At 43.7% G+C, this 25,049-nt stretch overlaps 1 protein-coding gene and 2 non-coding genes across 4 annotated transcripts; all 3 read left to right on the top strand.

The window, feature by feature from the left end:
- The first annotated feature begins 22 nt into the window (after positions 1-22).
- KHDC4 (KH domain containing 4, pre-mRNA splicing factor) lies at positions 23-23,675 on the top strand. Of its 2 annotated transcripts, none has more exons than XR_002731947.1 (14): positions 23-139; positions 627-843; positions 5,093-5,221; positions 5,554-5,633; positions 8,032-8,084; positions 8,346-8,509; positions 9,348-9,559; positions 11,790-11,850; positions 13,932-13,989; positions 14,222-14,475; positions 18,629-18,802; positions 19,570-19,654; positions 20,320-20,411; positions 22,386-23,675. XR_002731947.1 is itself a non-coding variant. In XM_023213998.1 (14 exons), exons 1-14 carry the CDS (start codon positions 102-104, stop codon positions 22,583-22,585), a joined length of 1,845 nt encoding a protein of 614 aa, XP_023069766.1. In that variant the 5' UTR covers positions 23-101; the 3' UTR covers positions 22,586-23,675. The 2 variants fall into 2 exon arrangements, 1 of the variants encoding a protein (XP_023069766.1); XM_023213998.1 differs by having other exon boundaries at positions 19,542-19,654.
- Positions 9,103-9,231, top strand: LOC111544043. Its single transcript, XR_002732024.1, has one exon.
- Positions 15,798-15,935, top strand: LOC111544041. The gene has a single exon (XR_002732022.1). It is a non-coding gene; the product is annotated as a small nucleolar RNA SNORA42/SNORA80 family (small nucleolar RNA).
- Positions 23,676-25,049: the final 1,374 nt, after the last annotated feature.

Below are 25,049 nucleotides of genomic sequence, written 5' to 3'. Positions count from 1 at the left end.
CCTCACGACCGGAAAAGGCTGTGCGTAAGAGCGTTGGGGGCGGAAGTGACGAGAAGGTGGTAGTCGGGTAGTTGGCGGGTGGTTGAGTAGAACCGGTCGCCATGTCCGCGGGGAGCGCGACACATCCTGGAGCTGGCGGGTACGGCTTCAGGGGCGAGGGCATCGGAGCGAGCACTGGAGCGCGGGAGAGGCGGAGGGACCCTGAGAAGCTGCGTTTAGGGTGGAGGGTCCCTTAAGTAGGAAGTAAAGGGCTGGACGTCTGGGGAGAAGGATCTTGAGCAGGCCTGGGGCCCTTAAAGGGCCGGCTGGGATCCGAGGGAGGAGGAAAACGGGGACTTTTGGAAGGGCGAGCCAAGGGGAAGGCGTAAACGAGAGCGTGCAGGATAGAGTGGAGTCTTTTGATACAGGTGACAGTAGAAACGAAAGATTTTGGGGAAGGGTGGAAAGTGGGGGTTTGTTAAATATAGCAATAATTGTTTAAGGAGAGGGGAGTTTTAGATTTAGAAGGTGATTCGGAAGTGTAAGTGGAATATAATAGAGGGAAAATGGGGTACTAAGGCGTAGTAAAGAAAGAATAACATACATGAAAGCTTTGAGGCCTAATGTTTTCCTTTTTCTACATGTAGGCGACGCAGCAAATGGGACCAACCAGCTCCAGCCCCACTTCTCTTCCTCCCGCCAGCGGCCCCAGGTGGGGAGGTCACCAGCAGTGGGGGAAGTCCTGGGGGCACCACAGCTGCTCCTTCAGGTGCCTTGGATGCTGCTGCCGCTGTGGCTGCCAAGATCAATGCCATGCTCATGGCAAAAGGGAAGCTGAAACCAACACAGAATGCTTCTGAGAAGGTATTTGAAGTCGAAGGGTCTCCACTAATTGCGAATTTTTTTTTTTTTTTTGAGGCGGAGTCTTGCTCTGTCGCCCGGACTGGAGTGCAGTGGCCGGATCTCAGCTCACTGCAAGCTCTGCCTCCCGGGTTCACGCCATTCTCCTGCCTCAGCCTCCCGAGTAGCTGGGACTACAGGCGCCCGTCACCTCGCCCAGCTAGTTTTTTTTGTATTTTTAGTAGAGACGGGGTTTCACCGTGTTAGCCAGGATGGTCTGATCTCCTGACCTCGTGATCCACCCGTCTCCGCCTCCCAAAGTGCTGGGATTACAGGCTTGAGCCACCGCGCCCGGCCGCGAATTTAATAGTTGTTTTGCCAGGTGCGGTGTCTCACGCCTATAATCCAGCACTTTGGGAGGCTGAGGCGGGTGGATCACGAGGTCAGGAGTTCGAGACCAGCCTGACCAACATGTTGAAACCCCGTCTCTACTAAATGTACATAAATTAGTCGGGTATGGTGGCGCGCGCCTGTAATCAGCTACTTAGGAGGCTGAGGCAGGAGAACTGCTTGAACCCAGCAGGCGGAGGTTGCAGTGAGCTGAGATTATGCCACTGCACTCCAGCCTGGGTGACCCAATGAGACTCCGTCTTTAAAAAAAAAAAAAGTTTGTAATTCTGTAATCACATAATAATTTGTGTTAGTAAAGGATAAAATGGATATAGTAGTTGAGAGATCATTCAGTTTTGGAATGTTCCAGAAGACATTTTGTTACAAATACATACGAGGCATTTTTGATTGGGCTGATTACATTTATGGACGAAATACCTTGTCCTTGTCCACTTAGTTCAACTTAAGTTCTATTTCCATAGTCATTTAAAGCAACATAGCATGTTTTTAATATATGTGCTTTTTCCCTGAACTCAAAGGAGAAGTTCAGGTAAATCAAGTGAGCCCCATAGTGTCATCTCTAATTAGAACCTGTAGGGTTTTATTTATTTATTTATTGACAGAGTCTCACTCTGTCTCCCAGCCTGAAGTGCAGTAGTGGGGTGATCTCGGCTCACTACAACCTCTGTCTCCTGGGTTCAAGTGATTCTGCTGCCTTAGCCTCCCAAGTAGCTGGGATTACAGGTGCATGCCACCATGCCCGGCTAATTTTTTTTTGTATTTTTAGTAGGGTTTCACTATGTTAATCAGGCTCATCTCGGCCTCCCAAAGTGCTGGGATTACATGTATGAGCCACCATGTGCAGCCTGTTGTTTGCAAAGATTGTTTTATGAGGAAAAATTAAAAGCATCTTGACAAAGATGTAATGCTCCTTGTATATTAAGATTCTTAATACTGATGTTAATCGTTTAAGCTCTTTTTTTCCCTTAAAATAATAATCTTTAGGTAGTTGACCTCAGCAGGATACATAAACACTGAATTTAGAATCATAAAACCTAAAAACCCAGAATCCACAGTTACTGGTTACATGGCTTTGGCATAACGAAACTCAGCTTTCTCGTTGGTAATATGTACCTGCATTGTGTAGTGCAGTAGTCACTAGCCTCATGTGGCAATTTAAATTAAAATTAAGGGGCTGAGTGTGGTGGCTCACACCTGTAGTCCCAGCTCCTCTGTAATTCTTCTTGGATTCTTGGAAGGCTGAGGTGGAAAGATCACCTGAGCCTAGGAGCTTGAGGCTGCATTGAGCTGTCATTTTGCCATTGCACTCCAGCCTGAGCATCAGAGTGAGACCTTGTCTAAATAATAAAAATAATTAAATACATTATCAGCCTCCATAACTGTGAGAAATAAATTCCTGTTGTTAAGGCAAAAAGCAAGGCAAAACCAAACAAAATACAATTTAAAATTTAGACCTTTAGTCACATTAGCCACATGTCAGGTGCTCAACAGACACGTGGCTAAATGGTTACCATATTGGAGTGATAGACTAGAACACCTGTCACCAAAAGTTCTCTTAGACAACATTGATAAGTACTATTAAAGGCGGTCATAAGGATTCATTGAGATGATAATGTAAATGAATACTATAGGGGGTTAAATAAAGGTAACGTGATATTGTTGAGTTTGTATTTAGTTTTGCCTCCACATTTAAAAAATGTATTTAATGCACAAAGTATACAATATCTTACCTTCTAGACATAGGTTGGGGAGATAGGCCCCTGTAGTCCCAGCTACTCAGGAGGTTAAGGCAGTGGGTGGTTCACTTGAGGCCAGAAGTTCAAGACCAACCTGGGCAACATGTTGAAACCCTGTCTCTACAGAAAAGACAAAAACAATTAGCTAGGTGTGATGCATGCCTGTGGTCCCAGGGTCTGGCTTGATTGCCCAGGCAGTGATTGTGCAGTGGCACAGTTAAGTAGTAGGTACTCCCAGGTAGTAGGACTACAGTCGCATGCCACCGTGCCCGGCTAATTTTTTTTTTATTTTTGGAAGAGATGGGTTTGCCATGTTGCCCAGACTGCTTCAACCTCCCAAAGTGCTGGCATTACAGGCATGAGCCTGTTTGGTTGGTTCGTTCATTCGTTCTTTCTTTTTGTCTTTCTGTCTGTCTTTCTGTCTTTCTGGTTTTTCGTGTGATAGAGTCTTGCTCTGTTGCCCAGGCTGGAGTTCAGTGGTGCAGTCACTGCTTACTGCTGCCTCAGCCTCTTGAGTAGCTGGGACTACAGTCTCATGCCACCATGTCCAGCTAATGTTTTGTATTTTTTGTAGAGATGTGGTTTTGCCATGTTGCCCAGGCTGGTCTGAAACTCATGGGCTCAAGTGAGCCACCCGGCCCAGCCTCTTTTTTTTGTAATTTATTTATTTATTTTTGAGACGGAGTTTCACTCTCGTTGCCCAGGCTGGAGTGCAATGGCGTGATCTCGGCTCATTGCAACCTGTGCCTCCCGGCTTCAAGCGATTCTCCTGCCTCAGCCTCCAGAGTAGCCGGGATTACAGGCACAAACCACCACACCTGGCTAATTTTGTATTTTTACTAGAGTCAGGGTTTCACCATGTTGACCAGGTTGGTCACGAACTCCTTGTAGTTTAAATTGAAAGAAACTAGATCAGGTTTTACCATCTTAATGGCTTTTCATTTTTCTTTGTTCTTCCGTAATAGAGTGAGGAATGATTAGTTAGATACAATTGAAGGGCTTTTGAGAACTTTACAAGGATGGAATTAGTTGGATTTTATGTTATGATTGTGGGAGTGGCACAAAAACAACTTCCTATTATACGCTTGAGGTATATGTGTTGTGTGCGTTGCTTCTCTACCTTCTATTATGTTTTCCTCCACGTACAGCCAATTAACTGAGCTATAGAGTATCATAACTTTGCTCTTTAATTTTCTTTATGAAGGTTGTAGCTTCTAGTCCCTAGGGCTTCTATAATTAGGTGGTCATAAAAATGCACATAGGGCTAATAAGGTCACAGAGAAATCTTGATTGTGGCCTTCAAGCAGATTGACTTTATTTAGTGAGGTTTTTGTTTGCTTGTTAATTCGTTTATGAAGAATGACCAACTGTGTTTATAGGCAGATGAAGGGAAGGGTAGGGAGGTGCGGGATTTGGGAAAGGATAGTTGTATTTTGGATGACTAAAAGGCTTTATCTAGGCTGGGCACAGTGCTCATGCCTGTAATCCCAGCACTTTGGGAGGCCAAGGTGGGCGGATCACCTGAGGTCAGGAGCTCGAGACCAGCCTGGCAAACATGGTGAAACCCCATCTCTACTGAAAATACGAAAATGAACTGGGTTTGTTGGCTCATACCTGTAATCTCAGCTACTCAGGAGGCTGAGGCAGGAGAATCATTTGAACTTGGGAGGCGGAGATTGCAGTCAGCTGGGATTGTGCCACTGCATTCCAGCCTGGGTGATAGAGTGAGACTTCATCTCAAGAAAAAATAAAAATAAAAAAATAGGCCAGGCGTGGTGGCTCATGCCTGTAATCCCAGCAGTTTGGCAGGCTAAGGCGGGTGGATCATGAGGTCAGGAGTTTGAGACCAGCCTGACCAATATGGCAAAACCCCATCTCTACTATAAGTAGAAAAATTAGCCAGGCATGGTGGGGCCCACCTGTAATCCCAGCTACTCAGGAGGCTGAGGCAGGAGAATCGCTTGAACCTGGGAGGCGGAGGTTGCAGTGAGCTGAGATCACACCACTGTACTCCATCCTGGGCGACAGAAAGAGACTCCGTCTCAAGTAAATAAATAAATAAAATAAAAAAAAGAAGACTTTATCTCACCATAAAAACTTTTTAATCTAATTTCTCTTTTTTCTAGCTTCAGGCTCCTGGCAAAGGCCTAACTAGCAATAAAAGCAAGGATGACCTGGTGGTAGCTGAAGTAGAAATTAATGATGTGCCTCTCACATATAGGAACTTGCTGACTCGAGGACAGACTCAAGATGAGGTGAGGAGGCATTGGGACTCTTTGGGGAAGGTGGTGAGTGGATTCAGATAAAGAAGACCTCTAAATAGACAGGTGTTAGATATTTATTAGTGAGTTTGGGTCATAGTCTCTGAAGTCAGAACTGGGTTTAATTTAACTTCAGAGGAGGATAATGAAATGGATATAAATGAACTTTCTGCGTTGATTTGAGTAAGAAACCATGGAATAAAAATTTCAGATATAGGAGAGAATTCATTCCTTCTTACTTGGTCGAATGAATGAATGGGAAGAAAATCTGTCTGCCATTGAAATCAACCAATTGCCACATCTTCATTGAACATTTCCTTTTTTAGATCAGCCGCCTTAGTGGGGCTGCAGTATCAACTCGAGGGAGGTTCATGACAACTGAGGAAAAAGCCAAAGCGGGACCAGGGTACGTATTCTCTTGTTTATGGAAGGGTTGGGTGTATGACTCACATTAGTCTCATGTTTTTCATCCGTAGATAATAAGTGTACACGATATTTGATTCGAGGTTTGAGGGGTATGTGTGTGCACACTGTATAGCAGAATTCTGGATATCAAACAGATACAAGATGTTGGGAGCTGCTTTTGGACTTTTATTTCACATTTAATGTTTTTATTGGAGGGAACAAATTTTGGCAAAGTGTAAAAGAAGATACTAACCGCTAACATTTAATGTATATACTTTTTTTCTTTTTTCTGTCCCATATGATCTGCAGAAATAATGTATATACTTCCTTTTTTTTTTTTTCAATTTGAAATGGAGTCTTGCTCTGTTACCCAGGCTGGATTGCAGTGGCACGATCTTGGCTCACTTCAAGCTCCGCCTTCCAAATTCACGACATTCTCCTGCCTCAGTCTCCCGAGTAGGTGGGACTACAGGCACCTGCCACCACGCCCGGCTCATTTTTTGTTATTTTTAGTAGAGATGGTGCTTCACCATGTTAACCAGGACGTTCTCAATCTCCTGACCTTGTGATCCGCCCACCTCGGCCTCCCAAAGTGCTGGGATTAGAGGCGTGAGCCACCGTGTGCGGCCATGTATATGCTTCTTAACTTTTTTTCTGTGGAAATAGTTACCCTCACAAATGGGCTCATATATATATTTTTTGTCTTTATGATGGTTATACGTTGTGATTATTCAGGTAAAGACTTAATCTGTTTCATTTCATTCCTTCCATCATTCAGTGTTTGAGTTTCTCTTCACTCTCGGTTGATAGGTACTTAGGAAATGCAACATTTTTAACATTTGCTTAAACTACACAAAATAAGTAACAAAATTTACTTCCTGCCCCAAGCCAAGAATTTATTTATTTATTTAGAGATGGAGTGTTTGCTCTTGTCACCCGGGCTGGAGTGCAGTGGCGCCATCTCGGCCCACTGCAACCTCTTTCTCCTGGGTTCAAGCAATTCTCTGGCCTCAGCCTCCCACATAACTGGGATTACAAGCGTGCGCCACCACACCCAGCTACATTTTGTATTTTTAGTAGAGATGGGGTTTCACAATATTGGCAATATTGTCTTGACTCCTGACCTTGGGTGGTCCCCCTGCCTCGGCCTCCCAAAGTGCTGGGATTACAGGTGTGAGCCACTGCACCTGGCCCCAAGAATATATTTAAACTTTCTATATGTGTTGTTTGCTGTTTTGAACTTTGTCTTTAAAAAGTTATTTTTATCTGCCACTTTTTATTAACTGTATATGGTTATTGATCACTTTATTATAATTTAAGTCATCTTAACATTTAGAATCTAAATTATCAGTTGATGTGGGCCTTAAGAGGTTTCTCTATATGCATGATCAATCTTTCCCCATTAATTTTGTGTGTGTGTGTGTGTGTGTTTTTTTTGAGACAGAGTCTGGCTCTGTTGCCCAGGCGGGAGTGCAGTGGCATGATCTTGGGTCACTGCAACCTCCATCTCCTGGGTTCAAGCGATTCTTGTGCCTCAGCCTCCTCAGTAGCTTGACTACAGGCATGCCACCATGCCCGGCTAATTTTTGTTATTTCAGTAGAGATGGGATTTTGCTTTGTTGGCCAGGCTGGTCTCAAACTCTTGGCCTCATGTGATCTGCCCACCTCAGCCTCCCAAAGTGCTGGGATTACAGGCATGAGCCACAGCACCCGGTTTGCCCCCATTGATTTGGATAGACAAGACCACATTTGTTTATAACCTATTAGACAGCCAGCAAAAAGGAATTCTGTTCTTAAATATTGGGTTATCTCCATAGACTGGAAAATCATGGTAGTGAATCCATAAGAACAGATTTGATCTGAAATCTATTGGCCAGTTGACTTTTAAGATCAAGAAGTTTATAGCCGGGCACAGTGGCTCAAGCCTGTAATGCCCGCACTTTGGGAGGCCGAGACAGGTGGATCACGAGGTCAGGAGATCGAGACCATCCTGGCTAACACGGTGTAACCCCATCTCTACTAAAAAATACAAAAAAAAAAACTAGCTGGGCGAGATGGCGGGCGCCTGTAGTCCCAGCTACTCGGGAGGCTGAGGCAGGAGAATGGCATGAACCTGGGAGGCGGAGCTTGCAGTGAGCTGAGATCCGGTCACTGCGCTCCAACCTGGGCGACAGAGCGAGACTCCGTCTCAAAAAAAAAAAAAAGATCAAGAAGTTTATTTGTTCCCCAGCTGTTAAGGCATGTTCTCAGACATTAGCTAGCAAAAACCCTTCTAATATATATAGTCCCTTTTGGTTATTTGGAAACTTGAAACAGTACAAATTAGATCTGGTGACCCATTTGACTCCTTTTTTGGTTTTCACCACATTGAGATCATCCTTTTTTGTTTCTCTTTATAGGGATCGTCCATTATATCTTCATGTTCAGGGCCAGACACGGGAATTAGTGGACAGTAAGTAATGTTTTTGGCTCGCATAGCACTTTTTGTGAAGAACAAAGTACAGGGGTCTGTATAGCAAGTTGGCAAACTGTCCCTGATGGCTGTTCTAGCCCTTGTTCATGAACTGTACACGAATTTGGGAGTTTAGAGGGGTTGACAGCCGCATACTTGGGTAATGTATAAAGCGGATTTACGTGTGAGTGATTGAACACTGGCCTGCCTGGGCACTAGTCAGTTCATTCCATTCAGTTTTACTGTTTGTGTTTTTCCAAGGAGCTGTAAACCGGATCAAAGAAATTATCACCCATGGAGTGGTAAAAGCTGCCACAGGAACAAGTCCAACTTTTAATGGTGCAACAGTAACTGTCTATCACCAGCCAGCACCCATCGCTCAGTTGTCTCCAGCTGTTAGCCAGAAGCCTCCCTTCCAGTCAGGGGTATGTTTTGGGGAGGGATCATTAATCACTTTATCATTTCTATAAAAATGATACGTGCCATCCAGGTGCAGTGGCTCATTCCTGTAATCCCAGCACTTTGGGAGGCCGAGGTGGGTGGATCATTTGAGATCAGGAATTCGAGACCAGCCTGACCAACATGGTGAAACCCCATCTCTACTAAAAATACAAACCTTACCTGGACATGGTGGCAGGCGCCTGTAACCCCAGCTACTCGGGAGGCTCAGGCAGGAGAATTGCTTGAACCTGGGAGGTGGAGGTTGCAGTGAGCTGAGACCATGCCACTGCACTCCAGCCTGGGCCACAGAGCAAGACTCCATCTCAAAAAAAAAAAAAAAAAAAGATGTGCCAAGTAATACATATAAAGAAGAAAAAAAAATTGTCAAATTCCAATCCCGAAAGTTACCTGCCATAGGTATTCTGTTAGTGTGTTATCCAGCTCTCCACAATATAATGAACACCTGAGCACATTATCTCTTCATATTGATATGTTCTAGAAAGGAGATTGATAGAGCAGAAGGTATTGTACATTTTGAAGTTAGTGGTTTTAGTTTGTATTTGTAAACTTGATGATAACTGGAGGACTAAGAAGGCTGAGTCTGATGAAGCAAGACTTTGCTGATACGTTCCTCCTAGAAAAAAGGGTTGGAGAGAGCAGCCTTCACTGAAGAGTATCACAGGGCTGACTGTACTACCCAACACTCTATCCCAGTTTTACAGGAGACTGTCTTTGCTATAATTTCTTATTGACTTATTTCAAAGATTGAGGATTTAATTATATATTCTCTGTTTAATATGAAGTATTCTTTTCTTCCTACAGATGCATTATGTTCAAGATAAATTATTTGTGGGTCTAGAACATGCTGTGCCCACTTTTAATGTCAAGGAGAAGGTGGAAGGTCCAGGCTGCTCCTATTTGCAGCACATTCAGATTGAAACAGGTGCCAAAGTCTTCCTGCGGGGCAAAGGTTCAGGCTGCATTGAGCCAGCATCTGGCCGAGAAGCTTTTGAGCCTATGTATATTTACATCAGGTATGGATGCATAGGGCAGGGGACGTGAATTCTTATCAGCTTGTTGGTACAGTCAGGGGTGATTCAGAAGGAGCAAGAGAACACCGGGTGTAATTAATAGTAACATGAGGGATTTAGGTAAATGCTAGGAGTAATTATAATTAGTTAAATAAATTGTAGAATTGGGGCATGGTGGCTCATGCCTATAATCCCAACACTTCTGGAGGCCAAGGCGTAGGACCACTTTAGCCCAGGAGTTTGAGGCCAGCCTGGGCAACATAGCGAAACCCCATCTCTACAAAAAAATTAAAGAAATTAGGCTGGGCGCGGTGGCTCACACCTGTAATCCCAGCACTTTGGGAGGCTGAGGTGGGCAGATCACGAGATCAGGAGATCGAAACCATACTGGCTAACAAGGTGAAACCCTGTCTCTACTAAAAATACAAAAAATTAGCCGGGCGTAGTGGTGGGCGCCTGTAGTCCCAGCTACTCAGGAGACTGAGGCAGGAGAATGGCGTGAACCCGGGAGATGGAGCTTGCAGTGAGCCGAGATGGTGCCACTGCACTCAAGCCTGGGCAACAGAGCGAGACTCCATCTCAAAAAAAAAAAAAAAAAGTCAGATGTGGTTGTGCACACCTATAATCCCAGCTGCTCAGGAGGCTGAGGCAGGAGGATGGCTTGAGCCCAGGAGGTTAAGGCTGCAGGTAGCTGTGTTTGCACCACTGCACTCCAGATTGGGTGACTGACTGAGACCCTGTCTTAAACCAGGTGCAGTGGCTCACACCTGTAATCCCAGCACTTTGGGAGACCAAGGCAGGTGGATCACTTGGGGTTAGGAGTTCGAGACCACCCTGGCCAACACGGTGAAACCCTGTCTCTACTAAAAGTACAAAAATTAGCCAGGTGTGGTGGCAGGCACCTGTAATCCCAGCAACTCAGGAGACTGAGGTAGGAGAATTGCTTGAACCTCAGAGGTGGAGGTTGCAGCGAGCTGAGACTGCGCCATTGCACTCCAACCTGGGCGACAGAGCAAGACTCCATCGCAAAAAAAAAAAAAGAGAGATAAATTACTGAATTAGGAGACGGAATTGTTTCTTTAGTATTCAAGTCTTTTTTTTTTTTGAGACGGAGTCTCGCTCTGTCGCCCAGGCTGGAGTGCCGTGGCCAGATCTCAGCTCACTGCAAGCTCCGCCTCCCGGGTTCACGCCATTCTCCTGCCTCAGCCTCCCGAGTAGCTGGGACTACAGGCGCCCGCCACCTCGCCCGGCTAGTTTTTTGTATTTTTTAGTAGAGACGGGGTTTCACTGTGTTAGCCAGGATGGTCTCGATCTCCTGACCTTGTGATCCACCCGTCTCGGCCTCCCAAAGTGCTGGGATTACAGGCTTGAGCCACCGCGCCTGGCCTATATTCAAGTCTTTTGGTTTTTTACAAGTCTGTACAAAAGTGAATCTTGGCCTGTAATCCCAGCACTTTCAGAGGCCTAGGCAGGCAGATCACAAGGTCAGGAGATCGAGACCATCCTGGTTAACACGGTGAAATCCTGTCTCTACTAAAAATAGAACAAAAATAATTAGCCAGGCATGGTGGTGGGCACCTGTAGTGCCAGCAACTCAGGAGGCTGAGAGGCAGGAGAATGACGTGAACCCGGGAGGCAGAGCTTGCAGCGAACCAAGATGGCGCCACTGCACTCCAGCCTGGGCGACAGAGCGAGACTCCCTCTAAGAGTAGCTGGGACTACAGGTGCCTCCCAACATGCCCGGCTAATTTTTTGTATTTTTGGTAGAGACGGGGTTTCACCGTGTTAGTTAGGGTGGTCTTGATCTCCTGACCTTGTGATCTGCCCGTCTCGGCCTCCCAAAGTATTGGGATTACAGGCATGAGCCACCACACCTGGCCAAAAAAAGTGAATCTTAAAGTGAGCTGTGATAAGCCTGAAATAATTTTCATTTAAACCTGTATCAATATTGATATATTGTATAGTAATTTTATGAACTTTAAAATATTTTTATATCAAGAAGTACCATTACTCAGAGAAAGACTAATAAAATATTTGTGGTAATGATAATAGTTATATCTTAAAAGACTTACGTTATTTTGTGTTTCTGTTTTGTGATTTTCAGAGGCCTAGATTTTGAGCTACAGTAAATGTATTAATGTAGATTTGTAAAATAGCATGAAAAAATGAAAGCAGAATTCTGCATCTTTTATTTATTTTTCTCTCCTTTGAATTCCTGGTTATTTCTTTGCAGTCACCCCAAACCAGAAGGCCTGGCTGCTGCCAAGAAGCTTTGTGAGAATCTTTTGCAAACAGTGAGTTGTATTTGTCTGATACTCATTCAGAAAAGCAGTTGCCATTTTGGAGTATGTCTTAACTGTTTCTTTCACCTGTTTAGTTTCCTAGTACTGCTATAACAAGTTACTGCAGTTGGGTGGCTTAAAATAACACCAATTTATTCTATCACAGTTCAGGAAGCAGTCTGAAATCAACGTGCTGGCAGAATTGGTTCCTTCTGGAGTCTGAGAGAGAAATCATCCCATGCCTCTCCTCTCTCCTAGCACCTGGTCATTGTGTTGGTTTGCTATTTTTTTGTGTGTTTTTTTTGTTTTTGTTTTTGTTTTTTTTTTGAGACGGACTCTCGCTCTGTCACCCAGGCTGGAGTGCAATGGCGCCATCTCGGCTCACTGCAAGCTCCGCCTCCCAGGTTCACGCCATTCTCCTGCCTCAGCCTCCCCAGTAGCTGGGACCACAGCCCCCGCCACCACAGCCGGCTAATTTTTTGTATTTTTAGTAGAGAAGGAGTTTCACCATGTTAGCCAGGATGGTCTCGATCTCCTGACCTTGTGATCCGCCCATCTCGGCCTCCCAAAGTGCTGGGATTACAGGCATGAACCACCGTGCCCGGCCCATTGTGTTGGTTTTGGCTTATATTAGCATAGCTCCAGTCTGAAGTAAGAGTAGAGCTATAATAATTTAAAACCAGTTAGACATGTTTGGGGGATGATTGCTCATTTGATTATGCATTCTCTTTTTCTGTAAACAACCAAAAGTTAAACCTTAGGACTGTCTTTATAGCACTTAAAGGAAATCAGGTTTTGGACTGAATATGTTCAACCTTGTGTTCTCTGGTACCTTATTGGGTAGCTTATGGTGTTTTTTTTTTTTTTTTTTTTTGAGACAGTCTCTGTCGCCCAGGCTGAAGTGCCGTGGCACAATCTCAGCTCACTGCAACCTCCATCTCCCAGGTTCACGTCATTCTCCTGCCTCAGCCTCCTGAGTAGCTGGGACTAGAGATGCCCATCACCATGCTTGGCTAAGTTTTTTGTATTTTTAGGAGAGACGGGGTTTCATTCTGTTAGCCAGGATGGTCTCGATCTCCTGACCTCGTGATCTGCCCGCCTCGGCCTCCCACAGTGCTGGGATTACAGGCATGAGCCACTGTGCCTGGCCTTGTTTGTTTGTTTTTTTGCTTTGTTTTTTTTTTTACTTCCTTTGTTTTTTGACATATCACCTGATTTACCAACCCTTGTACCAGATAATTTTCTTGACCATTTCCCATTTTTTTGTTGGTACTTGAAGTAATGGACTTAATAATATATAGGAAGGAAGTATGAGGAAAATACTAAACCCTTAGTAAACCATGAGTAAACCTTGAGGAAAAGTTACCCAGTAAATGTGAATGAATGAGGTCTCATCAGTTATACTAACAACTTGGAAGTTTCCTAGTTACTTAATTTCTGTGGCTTTCTAAATGATTTTGTACCCCAGAATTGAGTATACTTTAGGGGATTCAGGATTATTCATGCTCCTAATGCCCAAAATTGGCTTACTAATTTATAGATCTGCCTTATTAAAATGTTGAGGTGGGCTGGACGTGGTGGCTCATGCCTGTAAACCCAGCACTTTGGGAGGCCAAGGCGGGTGGATAATGAGGTCAGGAGTTCGAGACCAGCCTGGCCAACATAGTGAAACCCCCCCCATGTCTACTAAATATACAAAAACTAGCTGGGTGTGGTGGCACGCACCTGTAGTCCCAGCTACTTGGGAGGCTGAGGCAGGAGAATCGCTTAAACCTTGGAGGTGGAGGTTGCAGTGAGCTGAGACCATGCCATTACATTGTAGCCTGGGTGACAGATTGAGACGGTCTCAAAAAAAAAAGGTTGCAGTGATACGAGATCGCACCACTGCTCTCCAGCCTGAATGACAGAGTGAGACTATATCTCAAAAAAAAAAAAAAAAAAAAAAAGTAGGTTAAACCAGTTTAAATTTGATTGGAACATCGGTAGATATATTTTAATTGCTAATGGCTTTGGTCCTAGAATTATATAATCAGACCCTTGTAAATACACAGCTTGGGCTGTCCCATGTTAATTTGTTTCCCCCTCTCTTTCAGGTTCATGCTGAATATTCTAGATTTGTGAATCAGATTAATACTGCTGTACCTTTACCAGGTGTGTACATCTTGAAGTGTTTAAAAAATATTTTGCTAGTGATAGTTATGTGTAACTATGATACTGGAGGCTAGACTGTGCCAGGGCACTATTAATGTTCCCTTTAATTTAGGGTAATTTGGAAAGCCATTCATGCCTCAGTATTTTTCTTCCCTAGATATTAAGTTTAATATTCAGCTAAATTGTCTCATTCTGCTGCAGCTGATTAAACACTTTTTTTCTTCCCCCTCAGGCTATACACAACCCTCTGCTATAAGTAGTGTCCCTCCTCAACCACCATATTATCCATCCAATGGCTATCAGTCTGGTTACCCTGTTGTTCCCCCTCCTCAGCAGCCAGTTCAACCTCCCTACGGAGTACCAAGCATAGTGCCACCAGCTGTTTCATTAGCACCTGGAGTCTTGCCGGCATTACCTACTGGAGTTCCACCTGTGCCAACACAATACCCGATAACACAAGTGCAGCCTCCAGCTAGCACTGGACAGGTAGGATGTCAGGATATGCAACAAGATACTACTGAATTTAGGAAAAACTGGGGAAAGAGGGGAAGTAGTGGTATTCCAGAAATAAATCATGTAATGTGGAATGTTTTTTTCCTGTCTTCTGTGTTCCTACCACCAACCTACCTGAGTGTTTTGGATTAGCGTGTATATGTGTATGTCATCCTAAAGTTTATAAATTCACAGTCTTGTACACCAAATAACTGTTTAAAGTGAGGCTGGTGGGCACACTTGCTATAAAGGGTCAGGTAGCAAATATTTTAGGCTTTAAGGGCCAAACATTCTCTGTCACAACTATCACGCTTGGTAGTTGTAGTGCAGAAGCAGCCCGTGGATAATACCTCAATGAATAAGCATAGCTGTACTCCAGTAGAACTTTATTTACAAAACAGGTGACAGGCCACAATCATAGTTTGCCATACCCTTGGCCATTGTTTGCCTAACCTTGCCTTTGCAGTGTTAACAAAGTCTTCAAGGAGAATGGGGCTACCTTCACCACACCTCTCAGTGATTGGAACTGAGTTACAATTTCACATCTTAGGAAACATAATCTCAGCATTTGGGGAGGCAAAGGCAGGAGGACTGCTTTAGCTCAGGAGTTTGAGACCAGCCTAGGCAACATAGTGAGACCCTATCTCTACAAAAAAATTAACTGGACATGGTGGCACACACCTGTATTTCAGCTACTTAAGAGGCTGAGGTGGGAGGGTCCCTTGAGCCTAGGTGGTCACGGATGCAGTGAACCAAGATGGTGCCAGTGCACTCCAGCCTCAGTGACAGAGTGAGACACCGTGTCTCAAAAAAAAAAACATTATGTAAGAGATATATAAACTTTTCAAATGTAAGGATTGTAAATGCTGGTATGTTTCTTTTATAACTTAAGAAATGTATACTTTTTTCTTTTTTTTTTTTTTTTGAGATGGAGTGTCGCTCTGTCACCCAGGCTGGAGTGCAGTGGCACCTCTCGGCTCACTGCAAGCTCTGCCTCCCAGGTTCACGCCATTCTCCTGCGTCAGCCTCCCCAGTAGCTGGGACTGTAGGCGCCCACCACCACACCTGGCTAATTTTTTTGTATTTTTAGTAGAGATGGGGTTTCACTGTGTTAGCCAGGATGGTTTCGATCTCCTGACCTCATTATCCGACTGCCTTGGCCTCCCCAAGTCCTGGAATTACGGATGTGAGCCACCGCACCTGACCGCAATTTCTTAAATCGTGAAAGTAGAATTGTAGGAAAAGAGTAGATGTCTGGATGATAATCTGGATGGTTTATATACTAGTCTTAGAGGCAGGGGAGAGACTTCATGAGAGCATGGTAATGGATTTATGGTGGGTCCTTCGCTGTGGGCCTCTCATAGTGTACCCATGCCAGAGTTAAATGGCAGCCTCAAACCATTGCCCAGCCCCCTTACCTGTGGGCTGTGAGCACTGAAGGGGGTTGCACAGTGTATAACAGAAAAACTATGAACTAAATTTTATTTGTGGTCCCTGGTAAAATTTATTTATTTTATTTTTATTTATTTTTATTATTACTGTTTTTTGAGACGGAGTCTCGCTCTGTCACCCAGGCTGGAGTGCAGTGGTACCATCTCGGCTCACTGCAAGCTCCGCCTCCCAGGTTCATGCCATTTTCCTGCCTCAACCTCCCAAGTAACCGGGACTACAAGCGCCCTCCACCACGCCTGGCTGATTGTTTTGTATTTTTAGTGGAGACAGGGTTTCCCCTTGTTAGCCAGGATGGTCTCGATCTCCTGACCTCGTGATCCGCCCACCTTGGACTCCCAAAGTGCTGGGATTACAGGCGTGAGCCACCGTGCCTGGCCTTACTTACTTTATTTTGAGAAGAATCTCACTCTGACGCTAAGGCTGGAGTACAGTGGTGTGATCTTGGCTCACTGCAACCTCCGCCTCCTGGGTTCAAGTGATTATCCTGCCTCAGCCTCCCGAGTAGCTAGGATTACAGGTACATGCCACCACGCCCAGCTAATTTTTGTATTTTTAGTAGAGATGGGGTTTTGCCATTTTGGCTAGGCTGGTAATGAACTCCTGACCTCAGGTGATCCATGGCCTCGGCCTTCCAAAATGCTAGGATTACGGTGCTAGTATTACAGGCATGAGCCACCGTGCCCGGCCAAAATTATTTTAATTTTTATATTTAGACAGCTCTGTAGGTCCCCACTTTTGAGTGTCAGTCCTTTGTAATTGGGAAGCAATACAGCAGAGTGGTTAAAAGCAGGGAGTTAAGGTAGCTGTGTTGGCTCATGTACCTGTAATCCCAGCACTTTGGGAGGTCGAGGCAGGTGGATCACTTGAGGTCAGGAGTTCAAGACCAGCCTGGTCAACATGGTGAAACCCTGTCTCTACTAAAAATATAAAAATTAGTTGGGTGTGGTGGTGGGCACCTATAATCCTAGCTACTTGGGAGGCAGAGGCAGGAGAATTGCTTAAACCCAGGAGGCAGAGGTTGCAGTGAGCCGAGATCGGATCACTGCACTGCAGCCTGGGTGACAAGCAAAACTCAAAAAAAAAAGCTGTGAGTTAGAAGTAGATTGACAGGGTTCATCATGCTTTCCCATTTTTGAGCTGTGTGATTATGGGATGTAACTTGACCTGTCTAGGGTTTGGTTTTCCTTAGATGTAAAATGGGCACAGTGATAAAAATCTAAGAGGTTTGCGAGGATTAAGTAAGATGATCCAATCTGTCAATAAATGTTAGCTGTGTTATTAATACAGTCAGCCACCTTACAACGTTTTAGTCAGTGATAGACTGCATATATGATGCTTGTTCTGTAAAATTGTAGCATATTTTTACTGTACCTTTTCCACATTTACATACACAAATACTTACCATTGTGTTGCAGCATTCAGTACAGTAACATGCTATACAGGATTGTAGCCTAGAAACAGTAGGCCATATATAGCCTATGTGTGTAGTAGGCTATTTTCATCTTAAGTTTGTATAAGTACACATTTGTTCAATGACAAAATCGCTTTGCAGTGCATTTATCAAAACATTCCCACTGGCGTAGTGGCTCACACTCAGCGTAGTGGCTCACACCTGTAATCCCAGTACTTTGGGAAGCTGAGACAGGTGGATCACAAGTACAAAAAAAAATCAGTTGTGCATGGTGGCACGTGCGTGTAGTCCCTCGGCAGGCTGAGGCAAGAGAAGCGCTTGAACGTAGTAGGCAGAGGTTGTAGTGAGCCGAGATCGCACCATTGCACGCCAGCCTGGGAGACAGAGCAAGACTGAGACCCTGTCTCAAAACAAAACAAAACAAAACACGTATTACCATTGCTAAGCAACGCATGGCTGTATAGAGTTTTCTCTTCAGACCTGCCTATTCTTCTGTAATATATATCGTCTTTTGATATCCCTTATTCCTTTTTGGAACAACATCTTCAAACATTAGACTTAATCTTGACATAGTAACTTACTAATAACTAAGGGAGTGGAAGATGAACTTGCTTCTTCCACAAGCATTAGCAGCATTTATAAATTACAGAAAGCTTATTACAGAAAGCTAATCACATTGACTGTCAGTGGTTGGAGTTCTGTTTGTTAATGGTCATGTTTGCTCCTAGTAGCCCAAATGCACAACAGAGTTTTCTTAAAAGTCCAAAGCACTGGGCCGGGCACGGTGGCTCAAGCCTGTAATCCCAGCACGTGGGGAGGCTGAGGCGGGCTGATCACAAGGTCAGGAGATCGAGACCATCCTGGCAAACACGGTGAAACCCTGTCTGTACTAAAAATGCAAAAACTAGCCAGGCATGGTGGCGGGCGCCTGTAGTCCCAGCTGCTCGGGTGGCTGAGGCAGGAGAATGGCGTGAACCCGGGAGGCGAGGTTGCAGTGAGCCGAGATTGCGCCACTGCACTCCAACGGGGGCGACAGAGCCAGACTCTGTCAAAAAAAAAAAAAAAAAAGCACTGTATATAGGTTGTCAATTTCATGTTTCCCTAGGATGAAGGTGAGAAGACTAGGTGATACTGTTACCAAATTATACATGAAGGAAACTAAGGACCTGAAGATGCAAAATTCATATGATACTTATTGATCCTTAAAGTATATTGTAATCATTGTTTACTTATTCCTTGGGCATTCTCACACTTTTTTTCTTCCTTGGTTTGTTTTGGTCCCAGAGTCCGATGGGTGGTCCTTTTATTCCTGCTGCTCCTGTCAAAACTGCCTTGCCTGCTGGCCCCCAGCCCCAGCCCCAGCCCCAGCCCCCACTCCCAAGTCAGCCCCAGGCACAGAAGAGACGATTCACAGAGGAGCTGCCAGATGAACGGGAATCTGGACTGCTTGGATACCAGGTTAAATAAAATACCCTGTTTTCCTATCTTCATCTTATTCTCCTACTATATTCTCCCTTTAAAAAAGATAAATTCACGTCATTCTCCCAGCACTAGGATTTCTGCTTTCTGGAATTTATTTTGGTTAGGTTTTTTATCCTATTCAACAGACTCTTGAAAGCCTCTGAGAGTTCTTACTTTCTTATACATCTCACTCAAAGCTATTGCTCTACCAATATGTGGCTTGTATTTAAAATCTTGGCTTTCAATGGTGCTCTTTTACCCTCCACCTAAAAAAGAGAGTGATATCTCCCTCCAGTCTCCCCACCCCGCAAGACTGCTTCTGTACATGTAATTGTAAAGTTAGCCACTAAAGTTAAAAAGATTCTTAATTTGTAGTTTTGGTGCAGTTTTATCAGAAGTACCTTTCCATTTTGTCAGAATCCTTGAATCGTTCTTTAAACCAAAAATTTTTTTATGGTTTCTAGCTAGGTTTATAGAGACTAGTTGAGCTATGGGCAGTCAGTTAAAAACAGGCTATAGATAGCATAATGAATTATAACACCCCTGTCCAAGTCCTACAGAGAAAAAAAATCCCTACTTTTGACTACAGTTACACAGCAAATCCCAAAGAGCTTTGTAGTAGTTTAACTTACTACAACTTATCAGAAAGATGAGGCACTTGACAGTTACATTAAGGAGCTAAAGTCAATACAGCAGTTGTAGATTTGCTAATGCCACTGTATTTTTCTGCTCATAGCATGGACCCATTCATATGACTAATTTAGGTACAGGCTTCTCCAGTCAGAATGAGATTGAAGGTGCAGGATCGAAGCCAGCAAGTTCCTCAGGCAAAGAGAGAGAGAGGGACAGGTAAGTTGGAATAATTATGCAAATATATTCAGATGTTATTTGTTTGCACCATTAGTCAGAGTAGTGATCATTGCTATGAGCTTAAGTATTCTGAAACTGAAATGAAATCTTTGAATCAAATATGCATCTGTTTGTTGTAATTGATGCAGTGAAGGAAAAGATAATGATAGGCCTTTTACAGACTTAGAAGCAGTTATACTCGACTTTGAATAATTTATTACTTGTTCAGACATCTTTCTTGACTTCCATTGTCCGCATCTTGGCCATTTTCCTAAGGATAGACAGTCACAGAAATGTTATATAATTCAGCTATTTTTGCTACTTTAGAATTATTAGAATATCATGGATGGAAGTACAAGAATGTGGGAGTTCAGCCTGCCACACAGTGCTTGAATTTACCTTTCTTACATTAGTATATTAACCTTCATAAGAAAAAGGAGCTGATATCGTTCCATAACAGTTCATTCGATTTTCGTCATGGCAATTGCTGTGTAGATGGGCCTTATACTTTTATAAAGGGGCTGGGGGAAGGTGGAAGCAGTTGAAATTAATAGTTAAAATGAATTTGAAGGATTGTCTGCAGACTTAATTGCACTTCTAATCCACTGGATAAGTTAAGAAAAGTTAAATTGTCTGAAAGAAAGTTTCATTTTGTCTTTCAATAGGCAGTTGATGCCTCCACCAGCCTTTCCAGTGACTGGAATAAAAACAGAGTCCGATGAAAGGAATGGGTCTGGGACCTTAACAGGGAGCCATGGTGAGTGTGGTATAGCTGGGGGAACAGGGGAGTGACTAAGACTGGTCTAGAGCTATTAGTTTTCTCAGCCAGGCGCAGTGGCTCACTCCCAGCACTTTGGGAGGCCAAGATGGGTGGATCACCTAAGGTCAGGAGTTCAAGACCAGCTTGGCCAATATAGTGAAACCCCATCTCTACTAAAAATACAAAAACTAGTGGGCATGGTGGTGGGCACCTATAATCCCAGCTACTCAGGGGGTTGAGGCAGGAGAATTGCTTCAGCCTGGGAGGTGGAGGTTGCAGTGAGCCAAGATCAGACCACTGCCCTCCAGCCTGGGCAATAGAGCAAGACTCCATCTCATAAATAAATAAATACATAAATAAAGCTATTAGTTTTCTAACCTGATGTTCATTCAGGTGTTGAATCCAACCTCTGTAATCTATTAGCTGGTGAAAATACTTTTGGGCCGGGCACGGTGGCTCACGCCTGTAATCCCAGCACTTTTGGGAGGCCAAGGTGGGCGGATCACCTGAGGTCAGGAGTTTGAGACCAGCGTGGCTAACACGGTGAAACCCCATCTCTACTAAAAATAGAAAAATTAAGCTGGACATGGTAGTGCGTGCCTGTAATCCCAGCGACTTGGAAGGCTGAGGCAGGAGAATCGCTTGAACTTGAGAGGTGGAGGTTGCAGTGAGCCGAGATCACACCACTGCATTCCAGCCTGGGCAATAGAGTGAGACTCTGTCTCAAAAAAAAAAAGAAAGAGAAAGAGAAAATAGTTTTTAAAAAATTGTGTACAAATAACCTTTGATTTCCAACCAACGTATTGTTTTGAGACAGAGAAAAAATAGTTTGAAAAAATTATATACAGACAACCTTTTATTTCCAACCAATGTGTATCTAGAAAAGAGTTAGTCGGCCGGGCGCGGTGGCTCAAGCCTGTAATCCCAGCACTTTGGGAGGCCGAGACGGGCGGATCACGAGGTCAGGAGATCGAGACCATCCTGGCTAACACGGTGAAACCCCGTCTCTACTAAAAATACAAAAAACTAGCCGGGCGAGGTGGCGGGTGCCTGTAGTCCCAGCTACTCGGGAGGCTGAGGCAGGAGAATGGCGTGGACCCGGGAGGCAGAGCTTGCAGTGAGCTGAGATCTGGCCACTGCACTCCAGCCTGGGCGACAGAGCAAGACTCCGTCTCAAAAAAAAAAAAAGAGTCAACTTATTTTGTACATAGCATCAGTGAATATTAATGAGTAGTAGGTCATTTAAAAATCCTGTTGCTTGGAGAATGGCGTGAACCCGGGAGGCGGAGCTTGCAGTGAGCTGAGATTTGGCCACTGCACTCCAGCCTGGGCGACAGAGCGAGACTCCGTCTCAGAAAAAAAAAAAAAAAAAAAAATCCTGTTACCTATATTGTGTGAATACCAGGAGGTCATCTGATACGGACTTAATAAAGGTTGATTTTGCTTTGTATTGGGAGCTGAGCCACACACCTCCCCTTATAGCTCTGTTGGTCAGTAATGGTCAGTTTGTGGCTGTTAGGAAAATGTTCCTTTTTAGCATCCCAGAACTGTAAATCCTGTAGAGGTACATGGGATATTTTGTTCTTTGCTTGTACTCATAAAAATGAACAGAAGAAAAGACGTTTTTTTCTTTTCTTAACTTCTTTTCTTTTAACTCTTTAAAAGGTGAAATATCATCCCTCAAGAGACTCACTTGCTAACTTTCCTTTTTTTCTTTTTTTTTCTTTTTTTTGTGTTTCTTTTTTCTTTCTCTGTTTTCTTACATGGTTCTGGTGGATTCACATTTGCTGATGCTGGTGCTGTTTTTCGTGTGATCTTCAACGTTTTTGGGTGACCATTGACCCTGTGACCTCAAAATGGTGTCCAACTAACCACTTAAAATTAACATCTTTTTTTTTAATTAACGAATTTATGGTATTTTTTTTTTTTCCCTTGGTGGGGATGGGGTTGGGGTTGTTTTCTCTATTCTAGATTATCCAGCCAAGAAGATGAAAACTACAGAGAAGGGATTTGGCTTGGTGGCTTATGCCGCAGATTCATCTGACGAAGAGGAGGAACATGGAGGTCATAAAAATGCAAGTAATTTTCCACAGGGCTGGAGTTTGGGATACCAATATCCTTCATCACAACCACGAGCTAAACAACAGATGCCATTCTGGATGGCTCCCTAGGAAACAGTGGAACAGAGTTTTGACCCTCAGTGACTCTTCTTAGCAATAATGCATGCATTTGATTTAACAAGACTCTGGGGCCTGTGCTGGGAACCAACTTGCACTTTGCAGAAGTTTGAGATTCAGTGCCGCCCTTTCTTAAAGGGGTTCCTTAACAACAACAACAACAACAAAAATCCTTATTTCTGCAGTGGCATAGAATCTGTTAAAATTTATTTAGAATCACAAACTTATCTCAGAAGCTTTTTAACAGTTCGTGAAATGTGCTTGTCCAACAAAGCATCCTAACAGGGTCGTTCCCATACACATTTGACCTGGTCCAGCCTTTTCCAAATGAATAGACCCAATTCTGACATAAAGAAAGTTTTATTTGTATTTTACTACTGTTTGGTCAGTTTTGATACATAACTGGTTACAAACAGAGCCTTACTATTTATTAGTGGGGAAATTATTTTAAGACCGTCCTTTTCAATATTTAATTCTGACAGATCTGCATCGCTGTTTCATTTTGGATTCTTTCTGTTTTGGAAAATGCTGTCTCATTTAAAACTGTTGGATATAGCTGGATCCTGGATAGGAAAATGAAGTTATTTTTTCATTGTGTTTTTTAATTGGGGTGATCCAGAGCTGGCACCTTCAGGCACATTGGTCTCATAGCCATTACTGTTTTTATTGCCCTTCTAAGATCCTGTCTTCAGCTGGGTCAGAGAAAACTTCCTGACTAAAACTGGTCAGAACTCATCACAGAAATGAAACACAGTGGTCTGTCTCTCTCAGAACTGGTTGCAGCTAAAATAGAGAGATCTGACTGCTGGCTATAGGATTTTGGACTTAATGACTGAAATTGCAACTTGTCCTTTTTCTTGGCATTACAGGTTTTGCCAAAAGAACTTTTTTTGTATCAGATATTGATGTGTGAAAGTGAAGGAGCTAGTCTGCTGAACCAGGAATAGTTTGAGATATTGAACTGTCATTTTTGCACATTTGAATACTTTGCAGGCTGGCTTTGTATAAACTTATCCTCCGGTTTCCTATATGTTGTAAATATGTAGACCATAATTTCATTATAAATAAATGTATAAATATTCTGCTTTTGGTTTCTCTGTTTTCTTCCACAACCCATCCATACACTAAAATTCATAAACTTTTTTACTCATAGCATAATGCAACTATAACATTACCAGAAAAATACATATACAGACCCCAAGGTTTGCATATAGTTCCAAGAGTTGTGTAACTGCAAAATGTACCCTTAAAGTTCAAATGAAAATGTTAAGGATTATTATGCTGGATATTTTCCATTTTCATATTTTAGCCCTCCTTTATTTAACAGGGTATTAAAAGGACTTCATGACTGAAGCAGATTTTAAAGGAGGAAATATGTTATTCTTGGAAAGACATTTTATTTTATTTTTTTTGAGATGGAGTCTCGCTCTGTCGCCCAGGCTGACGTGCAATGGTGCAATCTTGGCTCAGTGCATCCTCCAGCTCCTGGGTCCTGGGTTTAAGTGATTCTCCAGCCTCAGCCTCCTGAGTAACTGGGATGATTACAGGCACCTACCACCATGCTCAACTAATTTTTGTATTTTTAGTAGAGACAGGGTTTCACCATTTTGGCCAGGCTGGTCTTGAACTCCTGATACTCAAGTGATCTGCCCACTTCAGCCTCCCAAAGTGCTGGGATTACAGGCGTGAGCCACCATGCCTGGCCAGAAAGACTTCTTTTTTTTGAGACGGAGTTTTACATTGTTGCCAGGCTGGAGTGCAGTGGTACCCTCTCAGGCAGCTCTGCAACCTCCACCTCCGGGATTCAAGTGATTGTTCTGCCTTAGCCTCCCGAGTAGCTGGGACTTAACAGGCACAGCCACCAAACCCAGCTAATTCTTTTGAATTTTTAGTAGAGACGGTTTTACATGTTGGCCAGGATTGTCTCGATTTCTTGACCTCATGACTTGCCCGCTTCGGCCTCCCAAAGTGCTGGGATTACAGGCGTGAGCCACCGCGCCTGGCCCAGAAAGACATTTAAAATGAACAGTGGTGGGCAGAGCTGCATCAGAACAATTTTCCAGTGTCAGTTTTTTCTAGCACCTGTGCTACCTAGAGGGGAATATGGTTATAGTGGCTTCAGTTTTGTATTTAACTCAAGGCTGCTTAACAAGCTCTCTTTCCTGCCAGAGTGTGGTACGTTTATTTAAAACAAGTTTTTGTGTGTCTTATACGTGTTTAAAAAACATACACAGAACTCTGATTAGGGAGTGTTGTGAACATCTGGTTTTTGAGAATGAATCTGGGTTTCAATAGCCAAAGTCATTGTGACCACTCCTTTAGGAAAGTCATTTTTCTGCTGTGAAGCAGTCATCCCCGGTAGCCTTTATTGAAATCCTGTGTTTTAGGAGGATTTGGGGGGTGCCCCTGTCCTCACTTCCTTTCATTGCATTGGGTCAAATTAGTTTCGGGTTTTTGT

The sequence above is a fragment of the Piliocolobus tephrosceles genome, chromosome 1 (genome assembly GCF_002776525.5).
Source record: "Piliocolobus tephrosceles isolate RC106 chromosome 1, ASM277652v3, whole genome shotgun sequence".
Lineage (NCBI taxonomy): Eukaryota > Metazoa > Chordata > Mammalia > Primates > Cercopithecidae > Piliocolobus > Piliocolobus tephrosceles.
Note: the sequence above shows the minus strand (reverse complement) of the source record. Positions and strands in the feature narration are given on the sequence as shown.